Below are 22,589 nucleotides of genomic sequence, written 5' to 3' on the forward strand. Positions count from 1 at the left end.
GTTGACAAAGCATCAGGATTGGATGAGTTGTACCCAAAGATACTGAGGGAATGGAGCTTGCAGAGGCAGTGGCCACAGTCTTACTTGGACTCAGAGGTGATGATGTAGAGATGCCGGCATTGGACTGGGGTTAACACAGTAAGAAGTTTTCTTTAACCTGGTGTTGTGAGACTTCTTACTGAAAAGGTGATGCCAGAGGACTGATACATTGCAAATCTTACGCTCTTGTTCAACAAAAAGGGTACGCAGATAAGCCCAGGAACTACAGGCCAGACAAGTACAGGCTAGAGAAATGATAATTTCGGAGAATACTAACAATCATTCAGGTAAATGCAGCTCAACAAAAACCAGCTCAGGTTTAAAGCGCAAATTGTGTTTAAGTTGCTTGAAGATTTTTCATGGGGTAACAAAGGTGGATGACGAGGGTAATATTGCTGATGTGGTGTACATGGAATTCCAAAAGACAAGTGAAAATAAGTCACACAACAGATCTAGAAGCAAAATTAGAACTCGTGAAATGAAACGGATAGTAACAACAGTTGGCCGAATGACAGGAACCAGAGCCATGAAGGGATACTTTTCAGACTGGAGAAAGCTTTATTATAGTGGAGTTTCCCAGGGGTTGGTATCAGACCCCACGCTCTTCTTGGTGTTTACATAAATGATCCAGACCTTGGCGCAGAGGGTACAATTTCAAATTTGCAGACAAAACACAACTTGGAAATATCATAAACCGTGAAGGACATAGTGTGGGTTGCATCCATTTATGAATATTGAATGTAGGAAGGTTTTGGTTCAATTGCGACGTATAATACCTGCTAATATATCTACTGGTGTTCAATGTCTAGCCTGAGTGCCTGACAATAAAGAATGGGTGTTTGTTGAGGTGCTGAAGCCTGGGAACTGAACGTCAGCGTGAGCCACGCAGATGGGGAGAAAGGGAATTATTTGATATTTATGCAATTCTTTAAAACTCAGGATTGTTTTTCAACATTCATCATTAAAAGCAATACAGAAAGATACATAATTCTGAATGCCAAATTCCATGCTTGGAGCCAGCCAGCGGCACAAGGGACAGTTACTCACGATGGCTGCAGTTCAACTATCTGCTCAGCCAATGAAACCTGATACACTCTCCATTATTTTTGGTTACAGCCAAAGTGCCAAGGAGACAGGTCTTAATTAGAAGCACATTATCCAGGCCTACTTATCCAGCCTCACCTTGGGGGAAAACTTATTGGCCTTAGCAATCTAGACAGCACAAGACAGAGGCGACCAAAGCAGCAGCCAATCCAAAATGAATTGCTCAGAGAGGGCAGCCCTGAGGTTGACCATCTCTGAGATTGTGATTGTACCGAGTCAGATATGAAATACTTACTCACAAAAAGATTTATTCCTTTTACTTAAAAATCCAGCAGTTATGACTGACCGTAAAATACCAACCTTGCGTTCAAAATTTAAAGCAAGTCAGAGAATCAGAGATACACAGAATGGAAACAGGTCTTTTGGCCCAACTCCTCCATGCCGACCAGATTTCCTAAACTATCCCATTTGCCTGTGTTTGGTCCATTTTCCTTTAAACCTTTCCCATCCACGTACCTGTCCAAATATATTTTAAATGTTGTAACTGTATCCATCTCTACCACCTCCTCTGGCAGCTCACTCCATATACGCACCATCCTCTGCGTGGAAAAAGTTACCCACAAGGTTCCTTTTAAATCTTACCCCTCTCATCTTAAACCTACGCCTTCTAGTTCTCCCCTGGAGAAAAGACTTTGGCTATTCACCTTATCTATGTCCCTCATGATTTTATAAACCTCTATAAAGGTCACTCCTCATCCTCCTACGCTCCAGGGGAAAAATGTCCCAGCCTCTCCTTATAATTCAATCTTATAATTTAAACCTTCCAGTCCCGGCCACATCCTTGTAAAGCTTTTTTGCAGTTCCTACATTCACATGTTGTCAAGGGACTGTGGATGAGGGCACCTTGCATCCACAGGAACCTGAATTGCCTTGCCTCACGTTTGCATGTGGGGGTATGACACTCTTGCATTCATGCATGGCTCTGGGCAAAGTACGAGAGAAGTGGCAATCTGAAATTCACGGATGCACAAGCAGCGTCTAATAAAACCCATCTTGCATTTGCACACGGGCAGCTTATATTGTGCACGTGCCACTGAATAACTCCAGTTTAATAACACCTTTCCTATATCAGGGCACCCAGAATTGTACGCAGTACTCCAAGTGTGGCCTTGCATATGTGGTCTTGTATAGTTATAACATAACATCCCAACTCCTGTACTTAATGTTTTGTCCGATGAATGCAAGTGCGTCAAATGCCTTCTTCCCCACCCTGACTACCTGTGACGCCACTTTCAAAGTTTTCATTTATCAGTGTCACATGTAGGCTTAAACTAACACTGCAATGAAATTACTGTGAAAGTCGCCTAGTCGCCACACACTGCCGCCTGTTTGGGTACACCGAGGGGGGATTTAGCATCGTCAATGCACCTAACCAGCACGTCTTTCGGATTGTGGATGGAAACCCACGCAGTCATGGGGAGAACGTGCAAACTCCTCAGAGACAATGAGCTATGCCAGGAATCGAACCCAGGTCCCTGGCACTGTGAGGCAGCGGTGCTAACCACTGTGCCACCTAAGTCAAGGAGTCATTGAAATACAAGTTTCCCCTGCTGAATTGAAAATATTTGCCACGACTGTAAAAGGTAAAGAGTTACTCGGTGGCACGTGCACAATATAAGCTGCCCGTGTGCAAACGCAAGATGGGTTTTATTTGACTGAGAGCGCCGTTTGTGCGTCCATGAATTTCAGATTGCCATTTCTCACGTACTTTGCCCAGAGTCATACACGAATGCAAGAGTGTGGTACCCCCACATGCAAACATGAGGCAAGTCAATTCAGGTTCCTGTGGATGCAAGGTGCCCTCATCCACAGTTCTGCATGTCCCTTTACAACATGTGAATGTAGGAACTGCAAACAAACTTTTATTTTAAAAAAAAAACACTGTATTTTTCAGCCAAAATGACTGGACAGCATCTTGGAGGACAATCCATCACAAAACAGATGGATCGGCAGCTTAATGTGGATATTTTGCAGCGGCTGGGTTACAAGTTATATTTCTACAAGCATGACATGTTATCAGTAAAGCCACGGAAAAGTACAAGTGGCCTCAAAGGGGAAAGCAAATTTCATGAGTACAATATTTCATGAGGCTCTGTGGGACACGTGCTTCATTACAAAATGAATTCTGCAATTTCTTTTTATTATAAATGAGGGAACATTATTTGAGCAGCAAATAGGGTACTATTAGTGATGAATTGTGATCACATAAACATGCATTTGATATCCACACACTAACACTTATCAAAGGAGGTGATCTGATGTGACAAATACTGTGGGACCGTACACAGATACTCACAAATCGCTCAGTGGGCATCACGTATAAAACTGTGTAGAATTTTAGTTAGGCTGCATCTGGAACACTGCGATCACCACACTACCAAAATGATAATGGATGCTCTGGAGAGGGTGCAAAGAAGGTTTACCAGGGTGTTGCCTGGTCTGGAGGATTTTAAGCATCAGCAGAGGTTGGATAAAATTGGATTGTTTTCACCGGAAAGACAGAGGCTGAAGAGCGATCTGATAGAAGTCTACAAAATTAGGAGGGGCACAGATAGGGTCAATAGTCAGTGGCTTTTTCACCAGGGTGAAAGGGCTGATTACTGGAAGGCACAGGTTTAAGGTCAGAGGTGGTAAATTTAGGGAAGATGTGGAGGGAAAGTTTTCACACAGAGTGTGCCTGGAACCCACTGCCTGCGGGAGTGGTGGAGGCAGGTATGTTAGCAACATTCAAAGGTGCATCTTGAGAGACACATGAATGGGCAGCAAACAGAGGGATAGAAACTGTGCAGCCTTGGTGGGCTGAAGGGCCTGTTCCTGTACTGTGTTGTTCTTTGTCTGCACACCTTGACATTCCTCCCATCTTCACATTATTCCATCTACCCCTGCTCATTCTGCATTGTGTTTCCATAGACATCAGCAACCTACCATAAACTTGGTGAAGTCAGTCGCAGGGATCTGTGATCCTAAAGCGATTGTACTGGCTGTCTGAAGATGGCCTTTCAGCAGCAGACAGCTGGATTTCAAGGCCCTGTTTACAGGCCATCTGTGGAGCGGATCCCCCCTCTTTGATGACGAGGGGATTTTTCAATTTAACTTTATAAAAAAAACCTAGGGCAGTGGCAACTTGAGGACATCCTACTTCTCTCTTGCCTGGAAAGTCAAGGTTTTGGTTTCTTCAGTGCTGAGGGATCTCCTATAATACTTGTCAGGCTTTGAGAGATCACCAGCATCTTTCATTGGACAGCAAGCCCAATCCTGGTAACTAATTGACTAATTCTGGGAAAATCACTGCTAGGTGAATGTTACTACGCACAGAGGGGAGTAACATTCTTGGCCCAGGGTTCCAAAGCCTGTGGGGAAAATCCGGCCCCCTGGATCATCACAGCTCAGCTTCAGTATGTCCTAGAATAATAGAAAAGTCGAATCCTTTCGGCCCACTATGTCTTTGCCAGCCAAGAAAGGGAAAAAGAAACCAGTCACTCTTTTTAATTCCACTTTCCAGTACCTGGTCCATAGCATTGCAGGTTACAAGCATTTTAAACGAGTTGAATGTTTCAGCCTCAATCATCTGCTTTAGACAGTGAATTCCAAATGCCCACCACCCTCCATGAAAATTATTTTCCTCATGTTCCCCCCAATCTTTCCACCAACCACCTTAAATCAATGATCCTGGTCATTAAGGGGAAACAAGTCTTCCCTCTTCACCCTGTTTAAGCCTCTTCATTTTGGGCACCTCAATTAAGCTTCCCCTTAGTCTCCTCTCCTCTGAGGAAAACAACCTTAAACCATCAAATATCTCCTCATAACTGCAATTTTCAAGCCCGGGTAGATCTCCTCAGCACTCTCTCTACAACAATGATGTCATCCCTGCAATGTGACGACCAGAACTGTACACAAAACTCCAGCAGTGGCCTGACCAGCGTTTTATACAGTTCCATCCTTGCTTTTGTATTCAATACCTCACCCAATAAAGGAAAGCATTTGATATGCTTTCTTGACCACCTTGTCCATCCGTCCTGCCATCTTCAAGGACCCGGTGGACATGCACACTTTCATTTCCTCAACCCACCTCAGTCTCTTCCCAGTTATTGAGTATTCCACCCAGCTGAATGTGTTTCATTACTGGAAGACTACACTTAGCATCATTCCCTTGGCTCCATGTCCTGGGAAACATCACTCTGCCATAAATCCGCCAATTTGCGATAACCCACAAAATGATAGAAAAAGTTTGCAATGCCCTCCTCTGCCAATTCATGCTAATCTATTCAGCCCACCCAAGGTATGACTCCCATCAAGGCTAAAATAGGAAAACCTTCCCACACAGGGCTTTAATCCAAATCCCACCCGATAGAATTAATGGGAATCATTGGACACGATGAGCAAGTACTTGGTCTCAACCCCAACCCAACGACTGCCTGCTTTCAACCTTCCAAGAAAAGAGTGGCCCCACCTTCAACAGGTTCAGGACTGGCCAATCCTGGGTCAAGTGGGGCCATCAGTCAAACTTGAAATCAAAGTAAAGGAAACTGGGTATAAGCTGGAAAGAGATCTCCAGTTATTAGTAGCCTTGGTGCGGCATTAGTACCAGTCTCCTGTGTGGCTGTGGGAGAGGGCAAGCTATACAACACATCACAGAAGCGTGTCCAATTCAGTGACTCAGCAGGGCCTTTCTGCACACAACACCACAGCACCAGAAAAAACTGCTTGGTTTAGGACTTACTAAAAGAAAGTTCTGTCACTGGAGCAAATTTGTTTGTGCTGAATATCTATCTACATGTTGGATTTCCAGAAGATGTCACAGCATTCAAATCATAAGTTAGTGATGACAAGGAACATTCCCTTTGTAATCCAGGCAAACAGAAACCAAACCTATTGCCGACTGCTGGCCTAGTTGATAATTCTTAAAGATGTGATGGAGTCGCAGGAAAAAAAACAGTAAAAATGGGGAAATAAGAACACTGGCCCAAACTGGTCTTGTTCCATTTTAAGGTATGCATTAAAAACTGGGAGTAATACAGATCAAAGTGTTCTTTTCCTTCTGCAGTGTCCACGTGGGGTTATTGGGTTCAAGTCCCGGAGAGGAGCTTGAACCCACAACCTTCTAACTCAGCGATCAGAGTGTGACCAACCGAGTCACTGCTATCTGCATCCTGCTATTTTGGGTTAACTTATACCAGCGTCTGGAATTATCTGCTCTGTGCTGCTTACGATCATAATCACCACTTTGTAAAGCTGGAATCCCATTTGTCAACTCAGAAGCTGTTCCTTGATATGGAAAGGCCACAAGACTGATGCCCAAAGCACCACTTCCTAAACTGACCATCTCCCCTGGGACGAACTTAGATACAGCAGTAAAAGTGATGACTGAATGGAGCGAGCGCAACAGTTTTAAAACAGTATCCTCAAACATGCAGTCTCCTGTTTCGGGTGTACACTTCAGCATGCCATTTGCATTGCTGACCACTGCTCTGCAGTGATTGCCAAGGCTACTAATAGCTGGGGATCTCTTTCCAGCTTATACCCAGTTTCCTTTAAATTGATTTCAAGTTTTACCGATGGCACCGTGTGATCCAAATGCATGAATTTTGTAGCTTCTACCCACCAGCAGTTGACTTGTCTTTTATACACTGCAACCATCACAGCATTTCTACTACGGCTCCTGCTCTGTCCAAGACTGCAAGAAACTACAGTCCATCACTCAAACCAGCCTTACATCTATTGACACTGTCCACACTTCCCTCTGCCTCGGAAAAACAAGCCAGCATAATTAAGGACCCCCAAGCCCCCCCCTCCCCAAACATGCTCTCTTCCACCCGCTACTGTCAGGAAAAAGATACAAAAGTCTGAGGTCATATACCAACTGACTCAAGAACAGCTTCTTCCCTGCTGTCATCAAACGTTTTTTTAACTCGCATTAAGTTAATCTTTCTCTAAACCATAGCTATGACTGTAACACTAATTCTGCAACCTCTCCTTTCCTTCTCTATGAATAGTAAGAAGTCTCACAATGCCAGGTTAAAGTCCAACAGACTTATTTGGTATCATGAGCTTTCGGAGTGCTGCTCCTTCATCAGGTGACTGGCTACATGATCTGTAGTTTTTTTGGGATCTTGTCTGCTTTCTTGCATCTTTATAGAAACTTGATGTCTGTGCCAATATGTGCGATATTCTTGGAGATCCTCTCTACTTTGAGCCATGATGTGGAGATGCCAGCATTGGACTGGGGTAAGCACAGTATAAAGTCTCACAACACCAGATTAAAGTCCAACAGGTTTATTTGGTATCACGAGCTTTCAGAGTACCGCTCCTTCATCAGACGAGTGACCCCGAAAGCTTGTGATTACAAATAAACCTGCTGGACTTTAACCTGGTGTTGAGACTTCTTACTGTGCCCACCCCAGTCCAACACTGGCATCTCCACATCATCTTCTCTATGAACAGTATGCTTTATCTATATAGTACACAAAAAAAAATACTTTTTACTGTATACTAATACATGTTACAATAGTCAAATTAACTTATCCTCAGCGGTAGCTGAGATACAAGGAAGCAACACAAGATGAAAGCAGGACGACAAATTATGGATTGACAAATATATTTGATTTTGCAACAAAAAAAAAGGTTTGCATATGTCTAGTGTTTTTCAAGAAGTCAGGATGACCCAAACACCTTATGGCCAATTAAGTACTTTCAAAGTGCAATCAACTGTTGGAATGCAAGGTCCCATCAATAACACTTCAACAATGACCAAACCATCCATTTGTATCATAGGGATTGAGGCGGCACAGTGGTTAGCACTGCTGCTTCACAGCTCCAAGGACCTGGGTTCGATTCCCAGCTTGGGTCACTGTGTGTAAGGAATTTGCACATTCTCCTTGTGTCTGCTTGGGTTTCCTCCGGTTGATCCGGTTTCCTCCCACAGTCCAAAGATGGGCAGGTTAGGTTGATTGGTTATGCTAAAAATTGCCCCTTGGTCCTGAGATGCCTAGGTTAGGGGGATTAGTGGGTAAATATGTCAAGATCTAGGGGTAGGGCCTGGGTGGGATTGAGGTCGGTGCAGACTCGATGGGCCAGCTGGCCTCTTTCTGCACTCTAGGATCTCTATGTTTCCACGTTAAGACAAATTGACCAATGTACTGGGGATAACTCCCCTATTCATCTTAGAAGAGGGGCCACGTCCAGCTGAGTGGGCAGACATGGCCTCATCTGAGAGGTATCGTTCCTTCAGTACTGCACTAGAGTGTTAGTATAAATACTTGCGTTCGAGTCTTGGGGTGGGACTTAAATCCACAATTTTCCAACTCAGAAATGGGAATGCTACCAACTAAGCCGTGGCTGACACAAGTTAACTTATGGAACACATAATTAAAATGGCTTAGCACAAGCCCATTGATTTCCCTACCAAGTCTGCAAAATATAGCACCTGATAGCAGATCATTTTCAAATACTTATGTACTGTACATCGATCTCTCTCCATGCAGATGGACCTTTTAGCAAATGTGCTTGGCTCCAAGTACGTATGATAGCTTAAGTAACTGTCGCATTGAGATTTATAACCTCACAGCTTAAAGAAGCAGAATTTATGTAGCAAGGAATATGTTCATGCCTGAATTGGCAGGTCAACATTCTTAATATCAAAAATAACTGTGCTGCAGCTGTCCAATTATTTTTAAATGTAGAACATTTAAAATATCGTCTATTACTGTAAGGAGACAGAGTGAAGAAAGATGGACGAAGGGAATGTCGGAACTGCAGCAAAGGAACCAGGAGAGTAGGATGATCGGGAATGGAGGTGGAATTGACATAATTTTGCCTGAATCCACTTCAACAAGTCTGGAAAAAGAATGGGATGCTTTTAATTAAACTCTGGTCAGAAAATAGACCTTCCAATGAGAACTAGTAAAATCCAGGGAGAATGGCAGAGCGAAAAGGACAGGGGAAGAGAGAGACTGGGAAAATGGGAGCAAAGGGAAGGGATTAAAAGGGATGATCCCGTACAGGAATGAATTTTAGAAAGTTTGTAAATTGTAGGCAGAATGATATTTGCTCTTAATTTGATGCTCAAATAGGGGCTCTTGATTCAAATCCAAGAGAAATAAGGATTACCAAGATGATTCAATGGTTAAAATAGCAGACATAGTTGTTCGACTCTAAGGCAATATCAATTGCAAAGGCTCCAGGCTAGCTCTGTAGTTAGTATGAATCATTTTAACTTGACCATTTGGGACGGCCTTGGAGAAGGTCACCACTCTACATCAGCATTTGGTTTCATCTCCGTACCTGGGGTGGAATTTTCCCGGAAAATGGCATTGAAGCCACTGGCAACAACCGTCAGCTTTTTTTTTCACGTATTATCCCAAACTTAGTAAAAAAAAAGGCAAGAGGGTTAGTCCCACAATGCCAAGCTGGTGGGGATGGTTCTGACTGAGATGATTCAAAAATAAGAAGCCAGATAATGGGGTGTTAATCTATGGAAATTACATTCAACATTGGGAATCCTATTACATCATCAGCAGGCAGCAAGAATAATCAGATCACACGTATATATTGGCATGAAACATGATTTGGATCTGGAGGGGTTTTCTATTCCTAAACCGACCTAATGAAAATGAAAACAGAAATACCCAGCCCTGGTCTCCGATGAGATACAACAGAACCTCGCTAGACTAGATCTCTGGGATGAGGGGACAGTGCTATGGGAAGAGATTACATACACTTAGGCCTATATTTCTTAGATCCTACATCAGAAGAACGAAAGGTGACCTCATTAAAACATCCAAAATTCTTGGTGGGTTCTACGTGATAGATTCCGGGAGTACACTTCCCCTAGGCAGGGGAGTCACAAAACGAGGAGTGGCTCGAGATAAAGGGTCAGCCACTTAGGATGGAGATGAGGGGAAACTTCATCACTCAGAATGAGTCTCAACCTTTGGAATTCCCAACTGCAGTGAGTTGTGGATATTCAATGAGTATATTCATTCAATTTGATATATTATTGTCACATCTATTAGTACATGGTGAAAAGTATTGTTTCTTGCACACCACATAGACAAAGCATACCATTCATAGAGAAGGAAACAAGAGTGTGCAGAACGTGTTACAGTCATAGCTAGGGTGTGGCGAAAGATCAACTTAATGCAAGGTAAGTCCATTCAAAAGTCTGATGGCAGCAGGGGAGACGCTGTTCTTGAGCTGGTTGGTACGTGACCTCAGACTATTGTTTTTTTTTCCTGACGGAAGGTGGTGGAAAAGAGAATATCTGGGGTGCGTGGGGTCCTTAATTATGCTGGCTGATGTGCAGAGTCAATGGATGGGAGGCCGGTTTGCGTGATGGATTGGGCTACATTCACAACTTTTTGTAGTTTCAAGTCATAATATCGAAAAGGAACTTATTGATGTAAGGGAATTAAATTATTGGGCATAGCCTGGGAAGGCATAACTGAGATGGAAGACTGAAAGATGGAACAGATTCTAAGGGTCAAGTGGCCTATCCCTGTTTCTACTTACATACATATCTCCACCCCTTGGATGCTGCAACTCAGCCATTCGAATTCAACCTGAAAGTTTTGTTTCAAACAGGGCAAGCCCAATTGTTGTCTTATATGTGCTTCGAGCAAGGGTAAGTCCATCAGAAGGCAATAGGATAATGCTATCAATGCACAGAGCCCATCCTCTGCAACACATCCCCCAGCAAAGTGGAAAATCTGAATCCTTTATTACTTTCGGCAAAGTATGTCCAGAAATTTCAGCCAGTCTGAATGTAATTAATCTGATATCCAGACCATATAAATCTAGTTTTAAAAGGAGTGTTATGTTCAAAGGAAAGCTAAATTGTAATTTTGCTTCAATTTCATTGAAGCACAGAAATTCCTCAGATAAACAGATTATGAATGAGATCACCAGCTGGCTGAATAATTTAGATAAAGCCAGCTAAAGGACACTTTATTCCAACTTTTTACATTTTTTTTGTTACTAGAAAGGTCTACCACATTTACCAGCGGCATTCCACTAATTTGTATTATTTTATTTGTATTATGTTAACCTATGTCCGATTTGCACTGTTAACATTCCTTTGCGTATTTGATTTGAGCCATTCGCTGCCCTCGCTACAATGAGAGATAATTTCAATTCCCTGACATTAAAGCTCACTTGGCAGCAGAGATTAAAACCTTCAGAATATGCCCCCCTCCTGCAATTTACACGTTGGGCACGATCTTACCAGCTGTTCATGCCATGCTCCCCAAGCAGTGAAGTCAGAGAATTTGGCGCCCAGTCTAATCTCCATTCACTGCAACGGGATGGGAAAATCCCGCCAGTGTGAATGGTGGTAACAGACCAGTTATTATTTTCCACTTCTCTGCGTACATCTGATAACACGGTGATTGGTATGCAGTGAGCAATCTTGGAAACCGAGATAGAATTTCTCTACTGCAGAAAGAGCCTATTTGGCCCTTCAAGTCTGCACTGAATCTCTAAAAGCATCTCACCCACCCCTCCTCACCCCGGCCCTGCATAAACCAGCGCATTTACGATGGCTAATGCATCCAACCTACTCACTTTAGGACACTAAGAGGCAATTTACCCTGGCCAATCCACCTAACCTGCACATCTTTGAACTGTGGGAGAAAACCCGAGCACCTGGAGGAAACCCACGCAGACACGGGACGAATGTGCCAACTCCGCACACAGTGACCCAAGGCTGGAATTGAACCCGGGTCCCTGGTGCTATGAGGTAGCAGTGTTAACCACTGTGCCACTGAATTATTATTCTTCTTTGACAATCCCTCAGGATTAAAAAGGACTTGTTTCTAATCCAGTTTGATCAGTTGGTAAGGTGATAAGTCCAAAGTGAGATCTGCAAACTCTGCCAGATGTGGGGCAGGTGGTGCTTGAAGGATGGATAGATGAGTTATTTGGATATTTGTGACTTCCCGCTGATGCCTCAACTTTGCCTCTACATGTTGCCAACAAAGTCTCTCAATATCTTCAGGGTCTTCTGGAATGAACCTTTTCCATTTTAGTTTGCCATAAGCTAAGGTCTCCCTTATGAGTCACTAACATAAAATTAAAATAACGTGGATGATGGAGATCTGAAATAAAAATAAGTGCTGGGCTGGAAATATTCAGCAGGCCTGAGAATATCCGTGCAGAGAGAAACACAATTAATGTTTCAAGTCCAATATTGAAACATTAACTCAGCTTCTCGCGCACATATACTGTCAGATCTGCTGTGTTTGGCCAGCATTTTGCTCTGATCTCCTATCTCCATTCTCATTATCTGTACCTCCAAAGACTTGATTACCTGTAAGGACTCACATTCCAAACATTATCTTGCAATTGAGTATCCGTCCATATATGCTGTGTCTATGAACTCGAGTCTCCACTCACCTGATGAAGGAACAGCGCTCTGAAAGCTTATGATACCAAATAAACTTGTTGGACTCTACTACTGTCTGGGGTCTGAAGGGTCATTTTTTAAAATCCAATCTCATTGTATTGGGGGTGGGGGGGGAGGGGGGAACAGTTTGGCTTGGTCTGGCTTCACCTGTTTCTCCTCTTTCATAGAATCCCTATAGTACAGAACGAGGCCATTCAGCCCATTGAGTCTGCACCGACCACAATCCCACCTGCGTCCTGTTACTGCAACTTCTCGCATCTACCCTGCTAATCTCCCTGACACTAAGGGGCAATTTCGCATGGCCAATCAACCTAACCCGCACACCTTTGGGGTACGGGAGGAAACCATTGCAGGCACGGGGGGAACGTACAGACTTTGTACAGACAGTGACCCAAGGCCAGAATTGAACCTGAAACCCTGACACTGTGAGGCAGCAGTGCTAACCAGTGTGCCACCCAACCCATATGTTAACATTTTATTCTGATCTTTATCCTCCCACATTCCTTGATCACCTGAATTTTCTGCCCTCTCCTTCACTGGAAATCGTACCAAAAACCTTTTCTGGCAGCTCATTGCAAGTCTGACCCCAACCTTTTCCAGAACGTCAGGAGTGGGAGGACTCAGACTGCTGTTCCCTTGACTTCTCAAGATTCAGTTTACCAGAGTTCACTTTGGTTTGTGAGTTTTACATGTTTCACTTGCAGCTTCTACTCCTTCTGGTACAATTGCAATATTCAACTGCAAAATGATGGGAATATATTTTTTTGCGGTTATTTTGTATGTTGTTTACCCTTGTCATATTTCCAAAACAATCAAATGCTTAAGATCACAAGCAAACCTCGGGAGGTGAACTCTACTCAACCACATCAATGCAACTTCCTGATTTATTCTGGCAGCTATGCAAAATTTTTCCAAGGAAAAATATGGGGTTTAATGAGATTGAGGGTTATAGATAGGTCTGTAGGTTGGTAGGTGATGTGATCGGCGCAACTTGTGGGCCGAAGGGCCTGTTTGTGCTGTAGTGTTCTATGTTCTACGTTCTATGAAACTTCAACTGTCCCCATCTTCAGACAGATTTCCACTCCGTCATTACGGGGCATATTAATTCGAACACTCTTGAGGAGTCAAAACATTTGCCATTGACATTGCTCAGTTCAAATGACTGAATTATTCACGTTATTCTTCCGCAAAAAAAAAGCTACCGACTGATTAAAGGTCAATTACATAGTCCTTTATTCATTACTGGACAGCGCATACCACATTTTAACTATGGGGCGTTTGCCCAACATTGCATGGTGCACTACTTCTACAGAGCATTTAACTCATTTAATTTTTGAATAATCATGTACCAGTATTGCAATTTCGATATGCAGAACCTTAGGTGATTTAATAAAAAGATAGTACATTGTGCTTTTATCAGTAATTGTGCCTCTCAGTTACCCTTGATTGCGTCTGATTATTTTTTAATGATCAAACCTTACTCTGTTGACTTAAGCAATGAATACAAGAACTTTTCATTAAGAAATGAACATTAAGCAACATGTATAAATATCCAGTTAGATTTCATTCAATGAGGTTTGCAAAAACCAATTTGCTTGCTCAATGCGCAGGATTCTGTTAGTTTCTTGTTACCACGATTGTATCTTACCCTTGCTGAACTTCACAGAGCAACCAGCAAACCTACCATCATTACTCTGACTCGATGACTTTCAACGCACGTGTCCTCTCTCCAAACTTGCCCAAGTGACAGGGTTTTAATATTCAGTTTAGAATGATCGGGGCAAAGGGATGGATGAAGACTCGCATCTTCTCTTCCCCAGCAGCACAAGAACATGGACATAACCCCACAAGCTAAGAGTTTCCAGCTGATGCTATAACCCGACCCCCTATCAAGTGTCCCTGCCATCATTTCGCTCGCTGACAAGGGGGAGAAGCGGAGAAATGGTGAACGGCGATGATTGTGGTTAAAAGCAAAATACAGCCTAAATTTACAACCATTTCTTCAAACTTGATGACAGGCATGGCTGGAAAGTCAAGTCGTCAGATCATGCCAGTGTTTTAATTATGAGCCTAGTATTTGATGTACTGTTATAGCAACTAAATTTATGAGGGTGACTATCGTTCAAAAATATTCCGTCTTACAAACCTCAAGTGATCCAGATGACATAAATGTGGGTTACTGAAGAGTATGCGTGTCCCTATTAATGCAGATATATGCCCGTGGTTGATGGAGAAGGAAAGCACATATTGTCCTTGTGCAGCTCGATCAAGGTTACAGCAGAAGTTCAATTTGGAGTCTCATGTATTTATAGTGGCCAGTAAATTGTGTTCCAGTTGTATAACACATATTTTTGCAACATCCGATGCTACAAGCTGATGGTGGCATGTCTGACTGTACAGCACTACCTCGGTACTGTACCGGTAGGGCAAACCTGGAATTTTTTGCTCATGTTCTGAAGGGGAATTTGAATCACAACCATTCTGATTTCGTTACCAACTGGGCCACAGCTGAAACAGCAAAATGAACAGGGAGCCTATCCTATGTGAGTATTGAGGAATAAGTGTTGAATGCCATCAGCATGCCATTAAAATTCGAATCACTGATGCCAGAAACGAAGGCTGGAATTCTCCAACCTCGCCCACAGCTAGAATTCTCCAGTCCTGCTGCTGTGAATCGCTGAGCACCAACTTCCCCATCCTCACTGGCAGTGGTAGAGGGGTGAATGAGATCAGAGAATGAGGGCGGCATGGTGGCACGGTGGCTAGTACTGCTGCCTCACAGTGCCAAGAACCTGGGTTCAATTTCGGCCTCGGGTGATTGTGTGTGGAGTTTGCACGTTCTCCCCATGTCTATGTGGGTTTCCTCCAGGCACTCCGGTTTCCTCTCAGTCCAAAGACGCGCAGGTTACATGGATTGCACATGCTAAATTGCCCCTCAGTGTCGCAAGATGTTAGTGGGATTGACAGGGTAAATGTGTGGGGCCACAGGGAGAGGCTGTGATGGAGGGGGGCAGGGATATGAGCTTGGGTAAGATGCTCTGTTGGAGAGTCGGTGCAGAACCAAAAGGGCCAATCAGCCTCCTTTTGTAGGAATTCTATGATTCTATGAAGTCTGTCCGCAATACCTCCGAAGGAAAAGTCAAATTTAATTCTGAAGCAAAAAGATAAGTATTTCAGGCTATAGGTGCATAGATAACAGCAATTACTTCAAATTAACAATGAAATTGAGAAGAGTTTTAACAGTTTGCAGGGGTCTAGAAACTAGCGTCAGCATATCTTGCACTTAGTGTCCATTTTGGATATTATTCTAGACAATTAAGGGTGTGGAATTGAAGCCTGGACCTTTTGGTGGTTTCGTTAAGCGCAGCAAATTAAATTCTCATAAAATAAACAAAGCTCTAATCTTTCTGAAGCTGTAAATGATTATACTATAATTTGTACCAATTTGTGATAAAAGTAAGGAAGGTTTTACTCAGTCGCAGTGATCCTTTGTAGACAGGTGGTCCCTGAATGCTGCCACATACCATCATGGCAGATATGTAAAGTGAATGGCTAATATCCAGTAATCTGAGCTACGACATCTTCTCCGGAGTCTTCAACATATCATTGATGAAGACGAACATCTCGCCAGGGCCATCCCCACACCCCCACTTCTTGCTTTCAGACAACCACACAACCTCAAACAGACCATTGTTCGCAGCAAACTACCCAGCCTTCAGGAGAACAGTGACCACAATACCACACAACCCTGTCACAGCAACCTCTGCAAGACATGCCGGATCATCGACATGGACACCATCATCACACGTGAGAATACCATCCACCAGGTACATGGTAAATACTCTTGCAACTCGGCCAACATTGTCTACCTGATATGTTGCAAGAAAGGATGTCCCGAAGCATGGTACATTGGGGAGACCATGCAGACGCTACGACAACGGATGAATGAACATCGCTCGACAGTCACCAGGCAAGACTGTTCCCTTCCTGTTGGCGAACACTTCAGTGGTCACGGGCATTCAGCCTCTGACCTTCGGGTAAGCATTCTCCAAGGCGGCCTTCATGACACACGACAGCGCAGAGTCGCTGAGCAGAGACTGATAGCCAAGTTCCGCACACGAGGACGGTCTCAACAGGGATCTTGGGTTCATGTCGCACTATCTGTAACCCCCGTGACTTGCCTGGGTTTGTAAAACCTCACTTACTGTACTGTCTGGAGACAATACACATCTCTTTAAACTGTGATCAGTGCTCCTTCCACTCACATTATCAGCCACTTCAGGTCTTGAACAGCAAGTTAGGTGTAAGGATTCGCATTTTAATCAGTAATCTCTAAACTGTCTGTGCTTTATATGCTCTGTCTGAGGCCAGAACTCTCCATTCACCTGACAAAGAGGCTGTCCCCTCGAAAGCTAGTGAGAATATTATCAAATAAATAGGTTGGACTAAAACCTGGTGTTGTCAGACTTTTTACTGTAATCAAAAGGACCCAGACAATCACTGTTTGTATAAGCAGACTTTCCACTGGAAAGAAAGCGCTTCACCATTCTGTTTGATTTAGCTTCAAATCCTTCAGCCTTATGAAGATTTATGCTTTTATATTGTGTAAACAGCCATTCAAAAGGGCTTTTATTCTAATTTAGGCACTCTTAGCCTCTATGAAATGTAACAGTTTAATTCACACGTAGAACTTTCCAGAACTAACAGGTCTAATTAAATGTATATTTCATGGATGCAAACTGCATTCTTAATCCACTTCTTCGTTCCTTCCAACCAAAAGGTGACAAATGAAACTCTAACCTCTCATTTTCTAACCGTTTTCATGACTTCAGTACAACTGTCCCTCTCATCCCATGAAAGCAAACGTTCCTTGGTCATGTATGGCACAGGGAGATGAGAACAGAGTCAAAGCCTTACTGAGGCACACATGCGTCAGGAGAGCTCACCATCCTTCCCAACTGCAGCTGAGGGGTCAGAAGGGCAACTGGTAACTGGCCACAGTCATCCTGCAAACATGTAAAGGAGTCTATATTCCTCCTCACAGTGACTCTTCAGTGTAACAGTGCAGCATCACTAACAAATTCCTCATAGGATAGTGCCTTTAACAACTGTTGAAAAGGCAGAACTCTCTGCTCAACTTTTGTCAGGAAAGGATTCAGGTCTTGGTTCCAATGCATGGTGCTAGTGGACCCCTCGTTCTTTGCAGTTTTTTTCTCTCAGGATATTTCTTACCTTGTCGCCCATAAAAATCATCCACATCTAATCACAGGAATGCTTGCAAGTGATGAACAAAGGGAGATTTTCCAACTTACTCACTAATAATCAAAAGTTCAGGGAAAACTCAAGATCCATGTCCTGCTATGCCAAGTTCTGAGTCCCACCCTTGCCAATTAGGGAAAGGCCCATTTCCTGCTGCCAAGCCATGGGAAAGATGGCAAATTGGACAAAAAGCCACTCCAGGTAGTATTGCTGGTTCAAAGCATTTTGGGGAAAGACCAGGAGCACATGATCCATTTCATTGTGACTGAATACAAGTAAATACATTTACATTTCTACTGCGTCATACCTTACCCTCGTCACATCTCAAAATGTTTGACAATCAATGGATTTGCTTTGAAGTAGTCACTGGGCGCAATCTTACCAGCCGTCCTCGCCATGCTGTTGCAAAGTCTGAGAATTTGGCGCCCAGCCAAATCTGTCCCCTGCAGCTGGATGGGAAAATCCTACTGCCATGAATGAGCGAATCATTTCAGCCGCGTATTTCAGCATACTTCTGCTCACTTAAGGCCACATGATTCAGTTAGTGAACCATTTAAACATTATTAAGGGTAACAATGACCAAATTAGCAGAGTGTAGGCAAACGTGAAAGTCACATTATACTGCAGTAACGTCCTAGAAATCATCCAATAATCTGCTTTTGGCAACACTGTAGACCACAACACTGAGATTGACCATCCTTCAACTTTACCTGGATGGGCATATCTTAGTTTAAAACCACATCTCATCAATGTGGGCACCAACTACCAGCCAGGCACTCAAATCCGCAGCCAAGCTAGCTGTAACCTACTCACAATGAGCTAAGCTGACACGTGAGGAAAGTTCGCATGCAAGGTGCAGAAGAGGCTGCTTTTTCAAGGAGTGCCGACAACACGTGGACTTCAGAAATGTTGTCCAAATCTGAAACAAATGGATGTCACTTGCAACAAGTGGTTTAAGAATGGAAGGGAAGAGATGGAATATGGGAAGGAAGGAAAGGGGTGTGGGAGGTCTCGGCAAAGAAGCACCATTTTATAGTACACTGGCATGTTTCCGTTGCAACTTGGAGGCACCTCTTTTGCCCTGGGTACCCCCCTCTCTCTTCACATCTGTATCATTTCATATTGCGATATCACAATAAGACAGCAACAGACAAAAGCGCCACACATTTTCCGAAAGCAACAGACTAAAGAAAAATTGCAACTTTGTCTTAACATTTTCAGTTTGGTCTGCATTTTCTATTACGATCCATTACAGACAAACATAACAGAGCAGAGGAGAGATTGTTACTAATGTAGGCACCGCATGTCCAGCAACCAAAAGCTTTCCACAAGAGTGCCCCCACCCCCGTATAGGTGAAGCACAGAGGAGCAGAAGAGTGACCCAGCTGTAGTCATGCAATTCAATGCAGCCCCCAGTACTTACACATTGCTTTCTGAGAGATTTGCCCCAAATACATCATCAGGCTGGTTTGGTTCATCGGCAAGGCAGGCCTGGTGGTGTTGAGCCTCATCTTTGCTGAACAGAGTAAATTGGGACGTCAAAAACAGGAATGAAGGAGATCGAACGATATATGAATTGTGGCGTGCAAGGGGACACAGGAAGGTGTCGGCCCAGAGTTGTGCAGTACAGTGGGCAGATGAAGAATCATTGGGGTAGCACAGTGGCGCAGTGTTTAGCGCTGCTGCCTCATAGTGCCAAGGACCCGGGTTCGATTCCAGGTTTGGTTACCCATGCAGAGTTTGCACATTCTCCCCTGTCTGCATAGGCTTCCTCCCACAATCCAAATGTGTGCTGGTTAGGGGCATTGGCCATGCAGAATTGCCCCTTAGAGTCAGGAGGATTAGGAGGTTAAATATAAGGGGTTAGGGCATGGGTGAGGTTGTTGTCAGTGCAGACTCGAAGGGCCAAATGACTTCCCTCTGTACTGTAGGGATTCGATGATTCCATTCGACTCATCAAGTCTGCATAATCCCTCCCAGACCCTATCCCCGTAACACCACGTATTTATCCTGCTAATTCCTCTCAACTATGCATCCAGGACACTAAGGCCCAATTTAGCATGGCCAATGCACCTAACCTGCACATCTTTTGGACAGTGGAAGGAAACCGGAGCATCCGAAGGAAACCCATGTGGACATGGGGAGAACATGCAAACTACACACAGACCCAAACTAGGAATCAAACCCAGGTCCCTGGCGCTGTGAGGCAGCAATGCTAAGCATTGTGCCACCGTGCTACCCAAGAGTTGGGGATTCCCATTTCGTTGAGGTCAGAATAAGATTTTTACCTGGGTTCAGGTGCAAGTTAGCACGAGTGGGCACCTCTACTTGGAAATGTAACTTCAAATCCATCTGGAAAGGTTGAAAGGAATCTAAATAAACATTTCCTTTTGTTTATGGCAGCCCTTTTCAAATCCTGAATAGAGGAGTCCTGGCTACTGTAGACTATGAAACACAAAGGGCCTGATTTTTCCTTTTGATGCAAGCTGTGTGGGGAACAGACTGTGCTTAACACAAGCACAATACAATTATTCTGACCTTGCCACGGGCACAATGTTGAGCCACGTTAGAACCACACGTCCATTATAGTTACATGAAAGGAACAGCTGCTCTTTGACAGCCACATTTGTCTCTGGCCTAACAGGAGACAAAAGTGCAAACAACTCAAGTGACCTCCAATCCCTTGACACAACTTGAAACTTGTTGACATTGTCATAGAAAGTGGAACTCTACATGTACTGGCAAAAAAAAATCCCCATTGAAAAATTCAGTGATGATAGTTTGTGTCATTTCACCTACAGTTAAAAAGGTTTCTGGGTCCAATGTCTCTCCTTGAATGAAACTTTCATTCCCAATAGCCAAGGTGACCAAATATTTTCATTCAACCATCGCCTGTGCACACAAACCCATAAATTGCTTGCATGGTTCGTAAGTTAGTGCATCACATCTAACTTCACAACTGGGGAGCTTCCCCCCAAAAATGGCTGCTCTAAAACAAAATGTCACCTCTATATGTATGTGTAATATTGTAATCTGTACTTATTCATCTGTACATGTTTCCTGCTGCACTAGTCTAAGGATGTGCACAATTCCACCACCATTTTGGACTAGGTGGCTCGAGAACCTGTCATTTCAGACTTCAGCAGATTAGGACAAGGGTAGCAGATACATGGGAACACACCACCACCTGCAAGCTCCCCTCACATCATCCTGACTTGGAAATGTATCGCCATTCCTTCAGAGTCGCTGGGTCAAAATCCTGGAATTCCCCTCCTAATGGCATTGTGGGTCAACACAGTAAGAAGTCTCACAACACCACGTTAAAGTCCAACAGGTTTATTTGATAGTAAATGCCACAAGCTTTTGGAACACTGTCCCTTCGTCAGGTCAGTGTAGAGTTCTGATCAGAAACAGGGCATATAAAGGCACAGACAGTTTACAGAATACTGATTAGAATGTGTGTCTTTGTTCTAATTTGAATCATTTATTTATTCTAATTCTAATCTAATTCTAATCCATTCTAATCAGTATTCTGTAAACTGTGTGTGCCTTTATATGCCCTGTTTTTGATCAGAACTCTCCACTCATCTGATGAAGGAACAGCGTTCCAAAAGCTTGTGGTGTTTACTATCAAATAAACCTGTTGGACTTTAACCTGGTGTTGTGAGACTTCTTACTGTGTTTACCCCACACTGTAATCTCCACATTGTGGGTCAACCCAGGGAACATGGACTGCAGCGATTCAAGGGGGCAGCTCACATTCTCAAGGGCAACTAGGGATGGGCAATAAATGCTGGCCAGCCAGTGACGCCCATGTCCCACAAATGAATATATTAAAAAAAAAAGGCTTTTGGGCCTCTCCTGTATATTCATATTCATAGTTGACAATTCTTCGTGCTCCTTTTCCTCTTGAAAGATGAAGCCTAGCTGATTCCCAATGTTTCTCAGATGTGTCAACTAATGCAAGATATGATGGGATAAAATGCCATTTTATATTGAGTGAGAATGGAGTAAAAGACCACCTCACACAAGAGTACATGGTTTAACATAGAACATAACAGCGCAGTACAGGCCTTTCGGCCCTCGATGTTGCGCCGATCAGTGGAACCAATCTAATGACCCTCTAACCTAAACTATTCCAATGTTATCCATATGCCTATCCACTGACCATTTGAACGCCCGTAAAGTTGGCGAGTCCACAACTGCTGCAGGCAGGGCACTCCACGCCCTTACTACCCTCTGAGTAAAGAGCCTACCTCTGACATCCGTCCTATAATTACCACGCCTCGATTTAAAGCTACGTTCTCTGCTTTCTTCAACTTTTGACAAACACTTACTTTTCGCTGACGTCTTCGTGCCTCTGGCCACTGGCTGACAGGAAGTGTGGGCTGAAATGGCTAGGCAGGGGACTGCAAGGACTCGCAGGGGCCGACAAGGAGTTCTTGATATTTTGCACCGAATGTCTTCGACTTCTCCGCCGTTCTAAACCACGTCGCTCATTCACGCCAAGACTTGATCTCCGCCGATCCTTGCGTCCACTCAGAGTAACAGCGTCATCATCACCATCTTCGTGTTTCAGGCCCATCTGTAAGTCAATTAGGAAAAGTGGTTGATTTGCAAATTTGCAAATGTGAAAATTCACATTCAATTTTATTTGTTTCCCCAACTATTTGCATTTGGTGATATATTTTCTTCCACTGCTGGCGACATGGACATTGATCACCCAGCCCTAAATGCCCTGAGAAAATGATGGCGGATTGGCTTCTTAAACTGTTACAGTCTACATGAT

The 22,589-nt window shown here is 43.6% G+C and overlaps 1 protein-coding gene across 12 annotated transcripts in view; it reads right to left on the reverse strand.

The window, feature by feature from the left end:
• fhod3b (formin homology 2 domain containing 3b) overlaps window positions 1-22,589 on the reverse strand; it is a 560,180-nt gene that overhangs the window by 135,486 nt on the left and 402,105 nt on the right. For 7 of the 12 annotated variants that reach the window (XM_080202833.1, XM_080202860.1, XM_080202879.1 and 4 more), the window contains exons 10-11: window positions 22,138-22,385; window positions 19,224-19,316 (exon numbers count right to left, since the gene is read on the reverse strand). In XM_080202833.1, coding sequence (XP_080058959.1) covers window positions 19,224-19,316; window positions 22,138-22,385 — 341 coding nt within the window. The remainder of the gene's footprint in view (window positions 1-19,223; window positions 19,317-22,137; window positions 22,386-22,589) is intronic. The other 5 variants (XM_080202871.1, XM_080202899.1, XM_080202918.1 and 2 more) reach the window with 1 other exon arrangement.

Source organism: Carcharhinus amblyrhynchos, chromosome 2 (assembly GCF_965287045.1).
Source record: "Carcharhinus amblyrhynchos chromosome 2, sCarAmb.v2.hapA, whole genome shotgun sequence".
Lineage (NCBI taxonomy): Eukaryota > Metazoa > Chordata > Chondrichthyes > Carcharhiniformes > Carcharhinidae > Carcharhinus > Carcharhinus amblyrhynchos.